Source organism: Zophobas morio, unplaced genomic scaffold, assembly GCF_036711695.1.
Source record: "Zophobas morio isolate AGI-343-1 ecotype UQ-CSIRO unplaced genomic scaffold, CSIRO_AGI_Zmor_V1 ptg000008l, whole genome shotgun sequence".
NCBI lineage: Eukaryota > Metazoa > Arthropoda > Insecta > Coleoptera > Tenebrionidae > Zophobas > Zophobas morio.
This window is the reverse complement of record NW_026972113.1, coordinates 11930884-11948988: the sequence shown is the minus strand read 5'-3', so window position 1 is coordinate 11948988 and position 18105 is coordinate 11930884. Positions and strand designations below refer to the sequence as shown.

Genomic DNA, 18105 nt, shown 5'->3' with positions numbered 1-18105 from the left:
CGGCGGACACAAATTTCGCGACTTCTTGCGTGCGACTCGAACGGCGGGGAGCAATGACACCCGAAGTACCAGACACATACAGGAATAGCATGGGTCGCGGAGGTGCTCCCTGCGGTAAAGCGGGTCACGTCGCGTCTCCGGGGTGGTCCAACCCTCTAATAACAGTCGTACCCCACCGCGCGATATATGGTACCATTAGGCCGCGAGCCCGACCCATCAATTCCACTTGTCGCCTCTGCAGCGGAAATCGTCACCTCGATGGTAATTTTGTGTGGTCACCCTTTCCGAGAAAGTCGCTCAGAAATTTCGCAATCTTGCGGCTTTTTCCATCAGTCGCTGGGCGTGGCGAATTAGGGGCGAGATTGGTTTTCGGAAGGCTACCCCTTCGAGCATCAGTCATCTGGGGGGGCGGCGGATGTCAATGGGTAATGGAATTTCTGAAAGGACACGTGACGAGGGACAAATAATGGGATTTTGAAGCCGGTACTGTCTATATAGCTTTCAGTTGTGGGCGGATTGTGACATATTTGCGCTTCCGAAGTGAAGAAAAATAGAACAATCTGGAACTGTTTTCAAATCGGTACTACCTGTATAGTTTTTCGTAATTGCCCTTCCCGAAATAATCTCGCCTTACCGACCACCAAATAAACAACCCGTGGTCAGTACCGCGTAAAACCGCTGCGCTAATGGACCGTGCTAATCGCCCCATGGATGGGCGCACACGGCTCTAGTTTCTCCCATAACCCGACCGAGTGTCCCTTTCCGGTCCCGGACCCAGAAATCGAAATTCCCCACCGAAATTACGGTTATTAAAATAACGGCGGGCGCAGACATTCAATTACCGAAACGACAAACGACGACGCTAATGGTGGAACGACAAGATTTATCTGTCCGAATTTATTCCATTCCGCTCTCGGAGGGTTGGAGCCGTCCGCAGGGGCAGCGATTAGCGCCAAGGCCGCCGAGAACGACCCACTTCCTGCCCCCGCCGCCGGCGATCCGCGTCCCGCAGGGCGCCACTCGGGGGCCAATGTTTCTCCTATATGTGGAAGAGTCGGCCGCCGGTCTTCCAGGATGGCGGTTTTGGCAGCACGTAGGGTCCGGGTGAGGCAAAATGGCGAAATCGAAGGCTCGATGCTGTTCCCGCAGGATTTGTTGCTCGCCCGCCGGCGAAACGTTGCACACATGTCGGGCGGACAACGAGGGCGATGAGCACCGGCAGCACGATTTCAATTGGAACATATGTCGAAGAGGCCATCAAGACGGGCTTCACATGTCAAGTCGCGACTCTACCTGCTCACCGTCTAAATAATATTAAATGTAACGGGTTTTATAGTTTCCATTCATCGCGGGCTCGACTGCTGGGAGGAAAAAATGAAAATAGCCGGCGTGAGTGACCGGGCTTTGTATCGATTCAATTAGGGTGGTTCGGAGGGGTTAATGGATGAGGGGTTGTGGTCTTCGCAGATTTGATGAAAATTGAAAGATGGAAGAATTTGGAGAAGTACTGTAGCTGTTTGGTACTGTTGGTACTTTTTTACTTTTTGCTATGACGTCTTCCCCAAAATTTTTCCAATAGTATATTTGTTTTTAATTTTATTAAATAAGAACTCGTTTTTTCACAAAATCACATCATAATTTTGCGGAAAATCTGGATTGATGTACTTTTTGATAACACAATTTTTGGTTTTGTCAACTTTTATTTTTTCAATTTTACAATTATTCAGCTTTTCGTGTTCAATTTTTGTGATTTTCAAACGTTGATTTTTCAGTTCCCCAAATTTTTCATTTTATATTTCTGTTTCTTCATTATTGATTTTTCAATTTTATAATTTTGAAATTTTTCATATTTTTTTATTCGAAAAGTTGAAAATCTAAAAATTAAGAATCGAAAAATTGAAAAAACGAAAAATTCGAACGTAAAAGTGGGAAATCGAAAAAATGCAGATCGAAGAACTGAAGAAACAAAAATTTGATACATTCGAGAACCTAAAAATCGAAAAAAATTAATGAAGGCAAAATTGAAATGAACAAAAAATGAAAACCAAAAAATTGTGAGATCGAAAAATTATAGAATCGTCAAAATTGTGAAGTTGAAAAACTATAATATTGAAGGACTTAAAAATTGAAAAATTTATCATTTATTTAAAACCCCATAATTGAAAACGAAAAAATTCTAAAGTCGTAAAATTGAAAAAGTACTAAATTTAAAAATTATAATTGTTTCATAATTAAAACGAAAACAAGAACAATTGCAAAACAAAAATTGAAGAAACGAAAAATTGAAAAATCGAGAAACTGAAAAATCTAAAATTGAAAAACGAAAAATTAAGAAATCTAAAACCAAAAATTGGAAAATAAAACCAAACAAAAAATTGAAGAAATGAAAAATTGAAAATGCTTACAGTTGCAAATCGAAAAATTCTAAAAGCTAAAAATTGAAACATCCAAAAGTTGGGAAATAAAAAAATGGAAAATTCAAAAATGAAAACTCGTAGAAATAAGAGAAACAATATAAAATAAGATTGAAAAACCGAAAAAATGAAAAAAAAACAAATCTGAAACCGAAATAAAAATTGGTCCAAAGAGTTTAGACAGTACCACCACTCAAAAATCGAAAACTTGAAAAATCAAAATCTGAAAACACATCAAATTGCAAATCGAAAATTTTCAAAACCTCAACATTGAAATATCGGAAAATTGACAACCGAAAAACTGAAAACTTTAAAAGTGAAAACTCGAAAACTTCCATGTCGTAAAATTGAAAAAATTAAAAAAACTATAAATGAAAAATCGAAAAACTGAAAAATCTAAAATTGAAAAACGAAAAATTAAAAAATCTAAAAGTCAAAAATCCAAAAATTGGAATTTTAATTTGAAAAAATTATAAAGTCAAAACATTGAAAACACAAAAAACTGGAAAATAAAAAGGCTAAACAAATCGAAAAATTGAAGAAATTAAAAATTGAAAAATTCAAAATTCTTACAGTTGTAAATCCAAAAATTCTAAAATCTGAAAATTGAAACATCCAAAAGTTGGAAAAAAATGGAAAATTCGAAAATGAAAATTCGTATAGTTGTACATCGTAAAATTGAATAAAAAAAAAGTTGAAATAAGAGAAAAAATATGAAATAAGAAGATTGAAAAACCGAAAAAATTAAAAAATAAAGAAAATCTGAAACCGAAATAAAAAATTAAAGAAAGGAACCACTCAAAGTCGAAAAATTAAAAAATCAAAATCTGAAAACACATCAAGTTGTAAATCGAAAATTTTCAAAATTTCAACATTGAAATATCGGAAAATTGACAACCGAAAAACTGAAAACTTTAAAAATGAAAACTCGAAAACTTCCATGTCGTAAAATTGAAAAAGTTAAAAAAACTATAAATGAAAAATTCAGAAGCTAAAAAATCTAAATTTGAAAAACGAAAAATTAAAAAATCTAAGTCAAAAAATCCAAAAATTGATATTTTATATTGAAAAAATTATAGTTAAAACATTGAAAACACAAAAAACTGGAAAATAAAAAGGCGAAACAAATCGAAAAATTGAAGAAATTAAAAATTGAAAAATTCAAAATTCTTACAGTTGTAAATTCAAAAATTCTAAAATCTGAAAATTGAAAACATCCAAAAGTTGGAAAAAAAAATGGAAAATTCAAAAATGAAAACTCGTATAGTTGTACATCGTAAAATTGAATAAAAAAAGTTGAAATAAGAGAAAAAATATGAAATAAGAAGATTGAAAAACCGAAAAAATTAAAAAATAAAGAAAATCTGAAACCGAAAATTTTCAAAATTTCAACATTGAAATATCGGAAAATTGACAACCGAAAAACTGAAAACTTTAAAAATGGAAACTCAAAAACTTCTGTGTCATAAAATCAAAAAAGTTAAAAAAACTATAAATGAAAAATCCAGAAGCTGAAAAATCTAAATTTGAAAAAGGAAAAATTAAAAGATCTAAAAGTCAAAAAATCCAAAAATTGAAATTTTATATTGAAAAAATTATAGAGTCAAAACATTGAAAACACAAAAAATTGGAAAATAAAAAAGCGAAACAAATCGAAAAATTGAAGAAATTAAAAATTGAAAAATTCAAAATTCTTACAGTTGTAAATCCAAACATTCTAAAATCTGAAAATTGAAACATCCAAAAGTTGGAAAAAAAAATGGAAAATTCGAAAATGAAAATTCGTATAGTTGTACATTGTAAAATTGAATAAAAAAAAATTGAAATAAGTGAGAAAATATGAAATAAGAACATTGAAAAACCGAAAAAATGAAAAAATAAAGAAAATCTGAAACCGAAATAAAAAATTAAAGAAATGAACCACTCAAAATCGAAAAATTAAAAAATCAAAATCTGAAAACACATTAAATTGTAAATCGAAAATTTTCAAAATTTCAACATTGAAATATCGGAAAATTGACAACCGAAAAACTGAAAACTTTAAAAATGAAAACTCGAAAACTTCTATGTCGTAAAATAGAAAAAGTTAAAAAAACTATACATGAAAAATTCAGAAGCTAAAAAATCTAAATTTGAAAAACGAAAAATTAAAAAATCGAAAAGTCAAAAAATCCAAAAATTGAAATTTTATATTGAAAAAATGATAGAGTCAAAACATTGAAAACAAAAAAAACTGGAAAATAAAAAGGCGAAACAAATCGACAAATGGAAGAAATTAAAAATTGAAAAATTCAAAATTCTTACACTACTTGTAAAACCAAAAATTCTAAAATCTGAAAATTGAAACATCCAAAAGTTGGAAAAAAATGAAAAATTCAAAAATGAAAACTCGTATAGTTGTACATCGTAAAATTGAATAAAAAAAGTTGAAATAAGAGAAAAAATATGAAATAAGAAGATTGAAAAACCGAAAAAATTAAAAAATAAAGAAAATCTGAAAGCGAAATAAAAAATTAAAGAAATGAACCACTCAAAATCGAAAAATTAAAAAATCAAAATCTGAAAACATATCAAATTGTAAATCGAAAATTTTCAAAATTTCAACATTGAAATATCGGAAAATTGAAAACCGAAAAACTGAAAACTTTAAAAATGAAAACTCGAAAACTTCCATGTCGTAAAATTGAAAAAGTTAAAAAAACTATAAATGAAAAATCCTGAAACTGAAAGATCTAAATTTGAAAAACGGAAATTAAAAAATCTAAGTCAAAAAATCTAAAAAATGAAATTTTATATTGAAAAAATTATAAAAGAATTACAAAATCAAAACATTGAAAACACAAAAAACTGGAAAATTAAAAGGCGATACAAAAAATTGCAAATCGAAAATTTGAAGAAATTAAAAATTGAAATTTGAAAATTCTTACAATTGAAGAAAAAAATTGAAAAAAGAGAAATTAAAATCAGGAGATTGAAAAACCTGAAAATTGGAAAAAAGAAAATAAAAAACCGAAACGAAAAATTGAAGAAATGAACCATTAATAAATCGAAAAACTGAAACCTTAAAAATTGAAAATGGATCAAATTGCAAGTCAAAAATTTTCAAAATCTCAACATTGAAACATCGAAAAAAGTTCCATGTCGCAAAATTGAACAAGTTAAAAAAATTATAAATGAAAAATCCAGTAACTAAAAAATCTAAATTTGAAAAACGAAAAATTAAAAAATCTAAAAGTTAAAAAATCCAAAAATTGAAATTTTACATTAAAAAAATTATAAAAGAATTATAAAATCAAAACATTGAAATCACAAAAACTGGAAAATAAAAAGGCGAAACAAAAAATTGCAAATCGAAAATTTGAAGAAATTAAAAATTGAAAAATTCAAAATTCTTACAGTTGTAAATCCAAAAATTATAAGCCTAAAAATTGAGATATCCAAAAGTTGGAAAAAACGTAAAATTAAAGAAAAAAATAAAAAAAGAGCAAAAACATGAATCAGAAGATTGAAAAACCGAAAAATTGAAAAAATAAAGAAGATCAAAAACCGAAATAAAAATTTGAAGAAATGAACCACTGAAAAATCCAAAAATTGAAAAATCAAAATCCGGAAACCCAACAAATCCAAAAGTTTCAAAATCTCAACTTTGAAATATCGAAACATTGAAAACCGAAAATCTGAAAACTTTAAAAATGAAAACTCGAAAAATTCCATGTTCTAAAATTGAAGAAACTAAAAAACGATAAATTAAAAAATCGAGAAACTGAAAAATCTAACATTGAAAAACGAAAAATTAAAAAATTTAAAAGTCTAAAAATCCAAAAACTTTGAAATTTTATATTGAAAAAAACTATAAAGAAAAGTTATAAAATCAAAACATTGAAAACCCAAAAATCTGAAAATAAAAAACCAAACAAAAAAATTGCAAATCGAAAAACTGAAGAATTGACCACTCTTGCAATTGCAAATCAAAAAATTGGAATATCCAAAAATTGGAAAATAAAAAAAATGAAAATTCGAATAGTTCTACATCATAAAATTGAAGAAAAAAATTGAAAAAAGGGAAATCATAAAATCAGGAGATTGAAAAACCGGAGAATTGGAAAAAAAGAAAATAAAAAACCGAAACGAAAAATTGAAGAAATGAACCTGTAATAAATCGAACTACTGAAACCTTAAAAATTGAAAATGGATCAAATTGCAAGTCAAAAATTGTCAAAATCTTAACATTGAAACATCGAAAAATTGAAAAACTGAAAACTTTAAAAATGAAAACTCGAAAAGAGAAATTGAAAAAATCTAAAACTGAGATAACGAAAAATAAAAATCTAATAGTTGTAGTTTGAAAATACAAAAAATTATAAAATTAAATTATATAATTGAAAAAATAAGAAACAAAAAATTCTAAACTAAAAACTGCAAATCGAAAAATTTTAAAATTAAAATTTGAAAACTGGAGAAACTCAAATTGAAAAATTGAAGAATCGAAAAAAGTAATAAATTGAAGAATTAGTTTTCACTGGATATGAGTTGCACTTCTGCGGCGAGGGAAGTTCTGTCGAAATAACCTTCAATCAATTTTTTGTATTAGTACTACACAAAAAACATTAAAAATACGGCAATAAATTTTGTTCTTAAACAGTTTATTCAAGTACCATATTGGTGAGTATTGATTAGTACCCCAAGTACTAACAAAGACATTACCACATTTTTTTCAACAACTAGATTACAATAAGCCCCGGAATTCGCAACCCTTCTTTATAGAGTCCCTCTTCCAGGGTAGTACCATTGTCCGCCCATCCAGGGTGTCATTACCAATTTCGCGCGTCTGAATTATGGCAAGCCCGCTGCGCGGCTCATAATGAAGACATCTTCATACCATCAGACCACACATGGTACTTCTGGATGATTTACACCCCATAACCATCCGCGCCACTTACTTCCGACATAAAAAATCGCAAAATTCGCCAACCCCTACCATATGGCCAGTCAACTAGCCATTACCGTAAATCCGGATCGACGTTTCTAGCGCCAATATCGTTATCTACCGGCCCAGATCGGTCCCATCGGTGTTAGTTTATGGTTTTATGCTTCGTTATGACATCATTATGTAGCAATAAACAAACAATGCGTCTCTCGAAAAACAAATTTATTTCGGGCCTAACCAATAACGCATTTACGACCCATTGTAGCACGCTTTTTAAAAAAATGCCGACTAATGACTTTGTGGCACTTGGGCCGGTTTCGGTATACAGTGTGTTGGAATAATTGCGCGAGTAATGAGCTTTTAATTTTCGAGCGGCGAAAAAGTATACAGGGTTTTTGGTGGTAATGACTTAAGTTCGAGTGGTGTAAGTACCGACGAGTGGTACTTTCGGGAAGATTTTGTTCCGGTGGGTGTTTTTACGTTACAATTAGTGGGTCAATGCACATACACTTGGTGATTTATATATTAGTACCAATCGGTACTATCAGAGAATATATTTAAATGTTATTGATCAGCAGAGCCAGTATAAAATAAGCATATAATTGTCATTTCCAAAAAATCCGACGACGTAGCAGTAAATTCCGGCCTTGAACGCGAGGTACTACCTCAAGAGCTATGCCCTCTTGAGCGATTCAGCAAATCTGTTTCGTCTACTTATCGCGTAACTATTTCGGTCATTTCAAAACTAAAGTACCACCTCATTACGCCGCCGACCCGGTGGTACCGCTATTAGCATAATGAGTACTACTTACCAAAATCTTAAAATTCTGAAACTTTGCGAATTTAACGCTCCACCTAAACATGCATTTAGGCCAGAAACCATTAACTCAGTACTTAATGCATGTAGATCACACGAAAGTCGAAATATCGAATTACTGAACCCTACACTAAAAACATGAATAACATGAACTTGCACTTTCACTTCTCTTATTAAAATTTTATTCATAATTCATACGTGGTTAATAATAACGGAGAAAAAAAGTGAAAACCGCAACTTTTCAGACAACGGTACGATTAGTACCAAGTCGGAATCATGGCTGATTAAGTTCGGCTCCTGTTTTAGCCGTTGCATGATTCTCTGTGTCTAATTCAGAAGCTAATAAATAACAATCAAACCCAAATAATTCCATCAATCACCCCAAATATTTGTTAATGGGCGTGGCAATGCGTGCGGAACCGAATATTTTGACCACCCACTGCGATAGTCAACTGTCCAGAACGGCAATCCTTTCTTTAATCGATGGATTTTATCAAATTAGGACCCTAATTGAGGAGGATAGCGAATTTTGATTGATTATTGCCGAAAAGATGGTACGATTAGTACCTCAGAAATGGATTTGTCAAAAATGTAATTAATCTTTCGGGTGCAATTAGGTGAAGGCGACAGATCCGAATCGCAGTCGATAAGCTTTGAATGTGGCGCGGTAGTACTGCGGCAGTACCTAGACTATTATCGACGTTTATTGCGCACGATATTTAATAGCAACGCAGTAGGCATTTTAATAACTCATTTCATTATTAATTTTTGTTAAGTGTGCAGGCGGTACTTTTTGTAGAGAACTTACCATGGCCTTGTCCAACCTTATTCCACGAGGAAATTGTTGCCGTTTTAATAAACAAAGTGAATGTAATTTTGTACAAATTTAACACGCGTATGCAAACTAGGAAATCTAGGCAGTACTGAAATGTACGACCTTAGTTTAATAAATTCGTTTCGATTTTTTTACAGCCGCGTCTTAAATAGGTCAGCGGACGAAAAACCGTTGCTTTTTATCAGCTGACTCGCCCCTAATCTGACAGGTACTACAATGATACACCGATAATTTCCGTGAAATTTAAGTGAGATATCAACCCTTTGAAACCATTTAATTGTTAGTGCCAGCTTTGAAGCCTTCACCTTATTATTAACACCTTAGCTAATTGCTACTTGCGTGAAACTACACACTTCGGGCTCGAAATCTGTCAACGGAGTACCGAAAAACTAACATTTGAGAAGTGGTAATTTCGAATAAAATTCCGACAGTGGAAAGGTTTTATTGAATTAGTGAGATTCAGAGTCGGGATAATAGATCAAGAAATCCTTCTTCGCCTTCTTGTCGTGTTTACGGGGAGATGGTACCACCTTGAGTACTCTTTCGGAGTATGACGCATGGTAGACGTCCTTCTTGAGTTGATTGTCGTTGACCAGACCTTGGTATTCGATGTTAGTGGTGTAGCTGGGATCTACAGGTACCACTCCGGGTACTGCCGCCCCTTCTTCCTGCAACTGTGGTATCGGCCTAGGGTTGTAAATTTCTATTTGGGGTTGCGGTAAATGATTGTTTGCTTCAATCGGTACTCTTAAATCTCCATCAATTCGTCCTGTATCGTGACCTTGATAAACTCGTACTGCCTGTCCGGCACCGAAGTCACCACCCACTTGCCCCAAATCGTACCCCTGGATCGCTGCTCTGTCTAAACCAACTTGGATTCTTCCTAAATTTTGATCCTGAATGGCCGGTACTACCTCAGCTCTTCCAACGTCATGTGCAACTCCTTCAACTCTTCCTAAATCATAACCTTGAAGTGGTACCGCGTCAACTCTGCCTAAATTGTATGCTTGTTGCACCCCATCGGCACCCCCTATATTAGTTGTTTGGAGAAGCGGTACTCCCTCCAGATTATGTACGTCATGTCCTTGAGCAGGTACTTGCACAATTTGGTGTTCTGGAACGATTCCTCCAGCATACTGTTGATTGATTTGAAGTGGTACCGGTCCAACTTCCTGTGACTGTACTAACGGTACTGCCGCATTAAGTTCTCTAGATGTGTCAATAATTCCTAGGGCTTGAGGCTGAGTAACGAGCCCGTCACTTCCACCCAAATTTTGTTCAATTCGGTACAATATCGGTGGTACCTGGACTCCAACCGACGGTACTTCTACCTGTGGCGCGTAATTATTGACTCGGCCATCATACGCTGCATAATGAGACACTTGTGGTAATGGTTGAACGGGTCGTGCCACAACTGGTACTTGTGGTACTTCTACTCGAGGCGCGTAATTATTGACTCGGCCATCGTACGCCGCATAATGCGACACTTCTGGCAGTGGTTGCACCACTTGTGGAACGGGCTGTGCCACAACTGGTACTTGTGGTACTACCGCCGGATGTACAGCAGTACCTAATTTATTCACGACGGCTCTAAATCCATGATCATCAGCGATATACTCTACAAGTCTAGTGGTACCATCGGGTTCCAATAAGCTGTACCCTCCGCGTACCACCCCGTTGGTTTTCACTTCCCACTGTGACTTATGATCGCCCGTGTGAGGGTCCGACACAGCATAATTAAAGTGATAATCTCTCGGTTTCTAGAAAGATTCGAGATAGGTTTTTCCCCGAAAAATATATAGGTAGTACTTACATAATTATGATACGCGGGTGCGTACTCTACAACGTACCCACTTTCCTCCGCGAAGAGTTCGCAAGTAACCGCAACAAAAAGCACGTGCCAAACCTTTAACACAATTAGATTAGTCAAGCGCAATTACAGGAGCGTAACACCAACCAAAAACTTGAGCATTGTTTTATGGTACTATTGCAAATGTGGTACTTATGTAACTAAGCAGGCGCGGGTCGCCGCGCGCTTTTATAGATTACGACAAATTATCTGGATTAGAACGTTCCGATGTCTGCTAAGGCCTTCACAGCGGCTTGTCATTGGGAAAACAAACACATGCTTGGGTACCACTTTCATTTAGTATCGGTAGTACCCGGACAAAAAAACGGATCAATGAATCGACGTAAGCGCATCGAGTTTTTGTGTATTCTTGTGGATTTTGGGAATTTGGAAAAAGTGAGTGATGGTGGTACTGTAATATAGCGTTTAATTGCCATACAATTGCGGTTTCGGTACTAATTGTCGCAACATTGTTTGCCCAACTTTATGTAATTAATTAATATTTCATTGTTTGGGGTTAGTAATACAGCCTTGATTGGGAAATGGCTTGGTGGTGACCTTAGTACGACGCAACGGTACTTACCTGTTAAAATGAATTTTTAATTTTAGTGGAATTAATTTCACTAATTGGCGCATGAATTAATTAAAATAAACTCGTTACACGAACGTTAATAATTGCTATTAATAATATAATAAAAATGGTACTTTACAGTACTCGTTCCAGTTGTCTCACTATTTTATTAAAAAGTCAACTTTTTTGCTAGTGCATCGTTGCATTCTTAATACTCAACCGACAACCATAAAATTCACTCATTTAGATCACCGACGTGTTCAATCATGCGTACTTTATTGCACGGTACCACTGTTTCTCAAACTTGCCAATTTCTCTACTATCAGCAACAATTTCGACTAAAAAATTTTAAACATACACGTTACATAAGTCAATCCTTCTATAAAACTCGCCGAGAATTTAATACAGCCATCAGTACCCCAAGTACCACCAAAATGAACTCACTGGTACGACCGCAACTCTAACAGTACGCACTTAATCAAATCTTTAATTTTAGGTTTTGTGTTTCGTCGCTCTTGTCGCTGTGGCCGCTGCCGGTCATCACCATCTTGAAGACAACGTTAGTACCACCTTAACCAACTAAAAACGTATACATCTACATTATTTTCTTGTAGGGTCCAGCGTACTATAAATTCGAGTACGGAGTTTCTGACCCTCACACCGGTGATAAGAAATCCCAGTACGAACATGCCGATGGTAAACATGTGCAAGGAGGATACACACTGAAGGAAGCTGATGGTACTACTCGTATTGTTGAGTACCAAGCAGGTCCACATGGTGGGTTCAACGCTGTGGTGAAGAGAGTAGGTCATGCCCAACATCCTGCTCACTATGGGCACGGTCATGGTGGTCATGGTGGACATGGTGGACACGGGGGGCATGGTGGTACCAGCTATGTCGGTACTACTCACTTTGGGTACGGAGGACACCACTAATTCGATGGCCAGTTTTTGATTTTACGACCAAAGCTTGTTATTTTTTGATTATTTGTACTTTTTTTATAAGGATGTTTTGTTATGACAATAAATAGTAGTACCTATATTTTCGTACTTTTAATAAACCCCCTGAAAATACTTGAGTGAAATAATGAATATTATATCACTTGTAAACGAAAGAATGCTCCTATATGAGTGTGATTTACACCACTTACGGTAGTACCGCTATTAAAATATAACTGTTAATTGTGTTTTCTTCACACGTAATGGTACCTTCAGTATTGTTTGACGATATATGAAAATTATATAATAGGTATTTAGTATACATCTAAAGACAGTACTGCTAGTAGTAGTACTAGTACATTAGTATTGTGACAAATACCAAATTTTTCAATCAACGTATGTCATCTAAGAGTACTACATTATATCCGCGTCAATACATTCATGGTGACATTAAAAGTTTGTAAAAGTAGGAAGTTGATAGCGTACTACCAATAGCAGCATTTTTGCAAGCACAATCGATAAAATAATTCTTTTAACTGAATGAGGAAGCAATATTGTGTTAATATATCATAAATAGATATGAAACAATAAAAAAATACAGATTTAGTACTAGTAGTACCACGTCATAATACCCAACACAAAAACTGTTTTCTGTTGATTCGATTTAATAATAATTTAATAATTATGCTTTGAATAATATTTTCAAACTTGCGCCTATTGATATTAGTGTGGTGGTACCGTCACTTCCTTGTATAATCAAAATATTTTTCGGTAAATTGGATATTTCAGGAATTTGTTGGTTAATTTATATAATACACTAAACAAACTATCGCTTTCGTAATTTTAAAAAGGTACTACCTGCGAGCAAAAAACCGTGCCCGTACTAATAGTATATTTAATAAACCCAAAGTACCCTTCTTACGTGCGATTATTTTAATCACCGCATCTACAAAACGCACCTAAAGCAGCTAAACACTTCCGGTACCATATGGGCAGTACCAAAAATAAATTTGTCCCCCTTTCACAAAACCCTAATCGCAGCATCTGGGACAAACGACAACCACTAATTAACCACTCCATCATTTAAATAAGTATCACTGTATCGCCGTCTGACGGTACTAATAGTACTTTTGTGAATGCGTATGATTACGAACTCCTTACATAACGAAATTCATCGAATATTTGTCGTAAAAACCTTTCTTCGACACAAAAACAAAACATAATCCAATTTCGCGAATTACAACAATGGTACCACTCGATATAGTACGAAAAAGCCGCATAATCAATTTTTTCGGAATGGCATGCGTCTGTTACGTCATGTGTTTTAGTGCTGATTTGTATATAAAGATTGTGGTGGTTAGTACCAGCATCAGTACTGTTCACTCATTACAACCAACATGAATTCTCTCATTGTAAGCGTAGTACTTTTTGCTGTGGCGGTCGTCGCTACCCATCACCACGAAGATAATGTAAGTACCATTTTTGAGTCTCCATTTTGGTTAAAAAGTTTGAATTAGGGTCCGGCGTACTACAAGTTCGAGTACGGGGTTGAGGATCCTCACACTGGTGATAAGAAGTCGCAGCACGAACATGCCCATGGAAAGGAAGTCAATGGAGGGTACACTCTGAAGGAAGCTGACGGTACTACTCGCATTGTCAAGTACCACGCTGGTCCCCACAGTGGATTTAACGCCGTTGTGGAAAGAGTAGGGCATGCCCAACATCCCGCTCACTATGGACATGGGGGACATGGAGGGCACGGAGGACACGGTGGTACCAGCTTCGTTGGGGTCACTCATTACGGATATGGTCACTAATTTTCTAAAATAAATGTTGTTGTTTAATTAAACTTGATTTTTATTTGCGGGACTAAAAATATTTTCGTAGTAGCGCGGTACTATTCCTAGATTTGAGACGCTACAAGGAAACGAAGCTACGTAGTACGTACCTTAACAAGGAACAAAGCTTCAGCAGACGTGGAAGTACCACTTGGTACTTTCTCTCCATTAAAATACGACCAAAAATTGTCAAAAATAATTTATTTTTAAAACTAAGTTACAAATACATTCTATTCAACTTTCACACTCTCGAAGTTGTCTTGAGAGGTACTCACTCCATCTTGGGCAATTATGGCCACTACTGGCTCACTTGCGACGCTGTGGAGTCCACTGAGCCCATGGAAACTCAACCCATGTCCTGGGAAACTTCCAAAACCACTGGTACTTGTGGGGGTTTGTACGCTACCAATTTTTTGTACCACAGCATTGAAACCTTTATTGGGTCCAGCTGTATATTTTACGATACGGGTAGTACCATCGGCTTCTCTGAGGGTGTAGACACCAGTAACTTCCTTCCCTAGTCGTACTTCCTGGTGAGATTTAAAGTCGCCGGTTGTGGGATCGTCTACTCCATAGTTGAATTTATAGGAAGCGTCATCCTAAACATACCGATGTCAAAAAGAAATTAAAAAAGTGGTACTTACGTTGTCGTCTTTGGAAATGATGCGTGCAAAGGTGGTTCCAACAATGGTACTAATGCACAAAATAAGCTGAAATAATAAGGAACGATTTGAAACGTGTGTTAAATAAGTGGTACTATGATTTACCGACAAGTTCTTCATTGTGTGTTGATGATTCGAGATAAAAAATGAGAATGTGTGAAATTTCACTAAACTTCAATTTATATTGGCGGTTTTATAAAATATACATTTGGTGAAAATGGTACTTAGTGAGTAAATGACCAATTTCTATTCTGTTAATTTGGGATTATAATTAAAATAATTACAATTTTGTGGTGTTTTAAGAGCTGAATGAGATATTTATTTTAATTATGGAAAGAAATAATTGAATTGCTAATTAATACGGTCAAGTGTGAAAGTATATATTTGTAGCATGAGTACCGATGGAATAACAGTTCAAGACTGAGTCCAGAAGTCGATACCATAAAAAAGGAATCTAGATTGAAGAAATAAAAATAGTAATCTAGAATTTAGAAAATAGATCTAGAATGTGAAACTTATCTAGGAAGGACTGAATTCTATGGAATTTAGATGTGTCGTTCCATGAAATAAAGATATTCTAGAATTTAAAATGAAGATAAACTATACATTGTAACTTCTTGGTACCACAAAATTCTACATCTAGGTAGAGTAACGACTAATTTGGAAAGATGATTAAAGGTTCTAGAAGAAACTAAAAAGTCTAGAGGGTTTAGTTAAATCAGATAACCATAGAAAATTTTTATAGAATTTCAGGAAGCAGAAAATCTAGATGACCTAGATTCCCAAAACTGAAGATAGAATATTTGTAAGCAAACATACAAATTCTAGACAATTTTATCAAGCTGGAGACAAAATGTGAATAAGTTTTGCAAAAAATCTAGCAAAAAGCTTCTATTTCTATGTAAAAAACCCACCCGATGAATTCCGTTCAGAAAAAGTCGAAACTCCCGCAACACGAATCTCGCTTATTAAATTACATAAAAGACCACATCTAAACAATTAGTCACAACTCGCAATATTCAACTTATGTAAACGACCTTATTTTTTCGCTAATAAGCCTCACTTAAGAAACTGCTAAATCACCTCTCATTGTTGCACACGAAGTCAAAAAAGCGCATGAAATTTCACCAATTTCTTTTTATATGCATTCCAAAAATTCTATTCTAACATCGATCACGGATTAATCCATCGAAAGCACCCACTAGAAGGGATCAACTATTTAAGTGACACAAATCCGAGTACCAGCATCAGTTCGATCAGTACCACCATGAGAACCGCCCAAGTAATTACCTAATTATAATTACGATTCTGATTAGTGGTAAATCGATCCGTTTCAGGTTGCACTTTTACTCGCCATCGCCGCCTCTGCTCTCGCCGGTGGCCACCACCACGGTGAAGAAAGCCACGTAAGTACCGCGCTTAATTGAACGTAATTTAATTCAACTGATTGATTGATTAATTAATTAGGGGCCAGCTCCGTACCACTTCGAGTACGGCGTCCACGACCCCCACACCGGTGACGTAAAGTCGCAGCACGAGCACAGCGATGGTAAAAATGTGGTGGGTGGGTACACTTTGAAGGAAGCTGATGGTACCACCAGAGTGGTCAAGTACCACGCTGATCCTCATGGAGGGTTCAACGCGGTGGTGGAGAGAATCGGACACGCACAGCACCCTGCACATTATGGACATGGGGGACACGGGGGTGCGGGAGGCCATGGGGGTCATGGGGGCGCTGGTGGTCATGGGGGAGCTGGAGGCCACGGAGGACACGGGGGTGCTGGCGGTCATGGCGGAGCCGGCGGCCACGGTGGTACCAGCTACGTTGGTACTACGCACTTCGGATATAAACACTAAGGAAACCAAAGATGATTTTGTTGAGTTTTTGTATTTTTATCTACTTTAATAAAGCATCAAATAAGTATAAATTTGTTTGTTTTTAAAAATGGTCACTTATGATTTTTTCGGAATTCAACCAAACACATTTTCATGTAGATTTCGACTTCCAGAAGCCACTTTCGGGTCCAGTTCTTCGACGTTTTTCCAGAAAAATTTTTAACTTTATACCGATTTCGAAAATATTTAAATATTTCAGACGATTTTTTCAAAAATGAAATTTTCCACTTTGAAAATTTCGAACCATTTTCAACGATTTTCGGAATTTAACTAAACACATTTTCTTGTTGATTTCGGGCCGAAGAAATCAGTTCCGGCCTCATTTCTTCGATAATTCCTATCATTTTTCCAGAATCGCCCATTGAAGTATCGCAATTTTCAAAAATTCCAAAAATTCGAATTTCACACCGAATTTTTCGAAACTATTACTTCGTGACCCTAAACACGCTATATTTTCGAATTAGCAAGTCAAGATCTACAACACAAAAATTTTTGAGAATTTTTAGACGATATTTTCAAAAAGGTAACTATGTAGTAGCTGCTAAGATAAAACTGCTTGTATAGAGGTACTATCCCCGCCCACCCGCTCTCTATTTTCTTAGAGAGATTTCATTTGTCAAAATCAGTCTTATCCTAGTTAGTAGTTGCTAAGATAAAACTGATTTTGGCCAATGACATATCCGGAAAAAAAGAGAGGGTGGGTGGGCGGGGTTATTACCTGGTAAAGTAAGACCGATTTTGCCAAGTGAGATACCTTGTAAGAAAAGAGAGGATGGGTGGGTGGTTGGGGTACTAGTAGCTAATAAGATTGTTTTTAGCAGGTACTAACTCCGCCCACCCGCCCTCTATCTTCTCAGGGAGATCTCATTTGCCAAAATCAGTCTCATCCTAATAGGTACTAGCCCCGCCCACCCACCCCATCTTTTCTTAGAAGGTATCTCATTGGCCACAAGAGGATAAGACTGAATTTGGCAAATGACGTACCTTTTAAGAAAAGAGAGGATGGGAGGCAGAGCTAGAACCTGCTAGGATAAGACTGATTTTGGCAAATGAGATCCCTCTAAGATCGATTTTGGCAAATGACCTACCCTCTAAGAAAAAAGAGGGCGGGTGGGCGGGGCTAAGATAAAACTGATTTTAGCATATGAGATACCCTGTAAGAAAAGAAAGGCGGGTGGGCGCGGCTAGTACCTGCAAAGATAAAACTGATTTTGGCAAACAAAATACGCTCTAATAAAAGAGAGGGTGGGTGGGTGGGGTGCTAGTAGCTGCTAAGACAAAGCTGTTTTTAGCAGGTACTAGCCCCGCCCACCCGCCCTATCTTTTCTTACAAGGTATCTCATTTGCCAAAATCAGTC

General features: G+C 35.6%; 3 protein-coding genes across 3 annotated transcripts; 2 read left to right on the top strand and 1 right to left on the bottom strand.

The window, feature by feature from the left end:
• Positions 1-9419: 9419 nt before the first annotated feature.
• Positions 9420-11039, bottom strand: LOC135124870 (uncharacterized). The gene is made up of 3 exons (XM_064050092.1): positions 10951-11039; positions 10807-10899; positions 9420-10753 (listed from the first exon to the last, which is right to left on the bottom strand). The coding sequence occupies exons 1-3, from the start codon at positions 10963-10965 to the stop codon at positions 9443-9445; spliced, it is 1419 nt and encodes a 472-aa protein (XP_063906162.1). The 5' UTR covers positions 10966-11039; the 3' UTR covers positions 9420-9442.
• A 16-nt stretch (positions 11040-11055) lies between these two features.
• LOC135124871 (adult-specific cuticular protein ACP-20-like) lies at positions 11056-12454 on the top strand. The gene is made up of 4 exons (XM_064050094.1): positions 11056-11238; positions 11740-11859; positions 11910-11972; positions 12028-12454. Exons 1-4 carry the CDS (start codon positions 11071-11073, stop codon positions 12346-12348), a joined length of 672 nt encoding a protein of 223 aa, XP_063906164.1. The 5' UTR covers positions 11056-11070; the 3' UTR covers positions 12349-12454.
• A 1255-nt stretch (positions 12455-13709) lies between these two features.
• LOC135124869 (WAG22 antigen-like) lies at positions 13710-16773 on the top strand. The gene is given in 4 exon segments (XM_064050091.1): positions 13710-13820; positions 13869-14237; positions 16189-16257; positions 16319-16773. Coding segments are annotated over 4 exon segments (900 nt in total). The 5' UTR covers positions 13710-13748; the 3' UTR covers positions 16709-16773.
• Positions 16774-18105: the final 1332 nt, after the last annotated feature.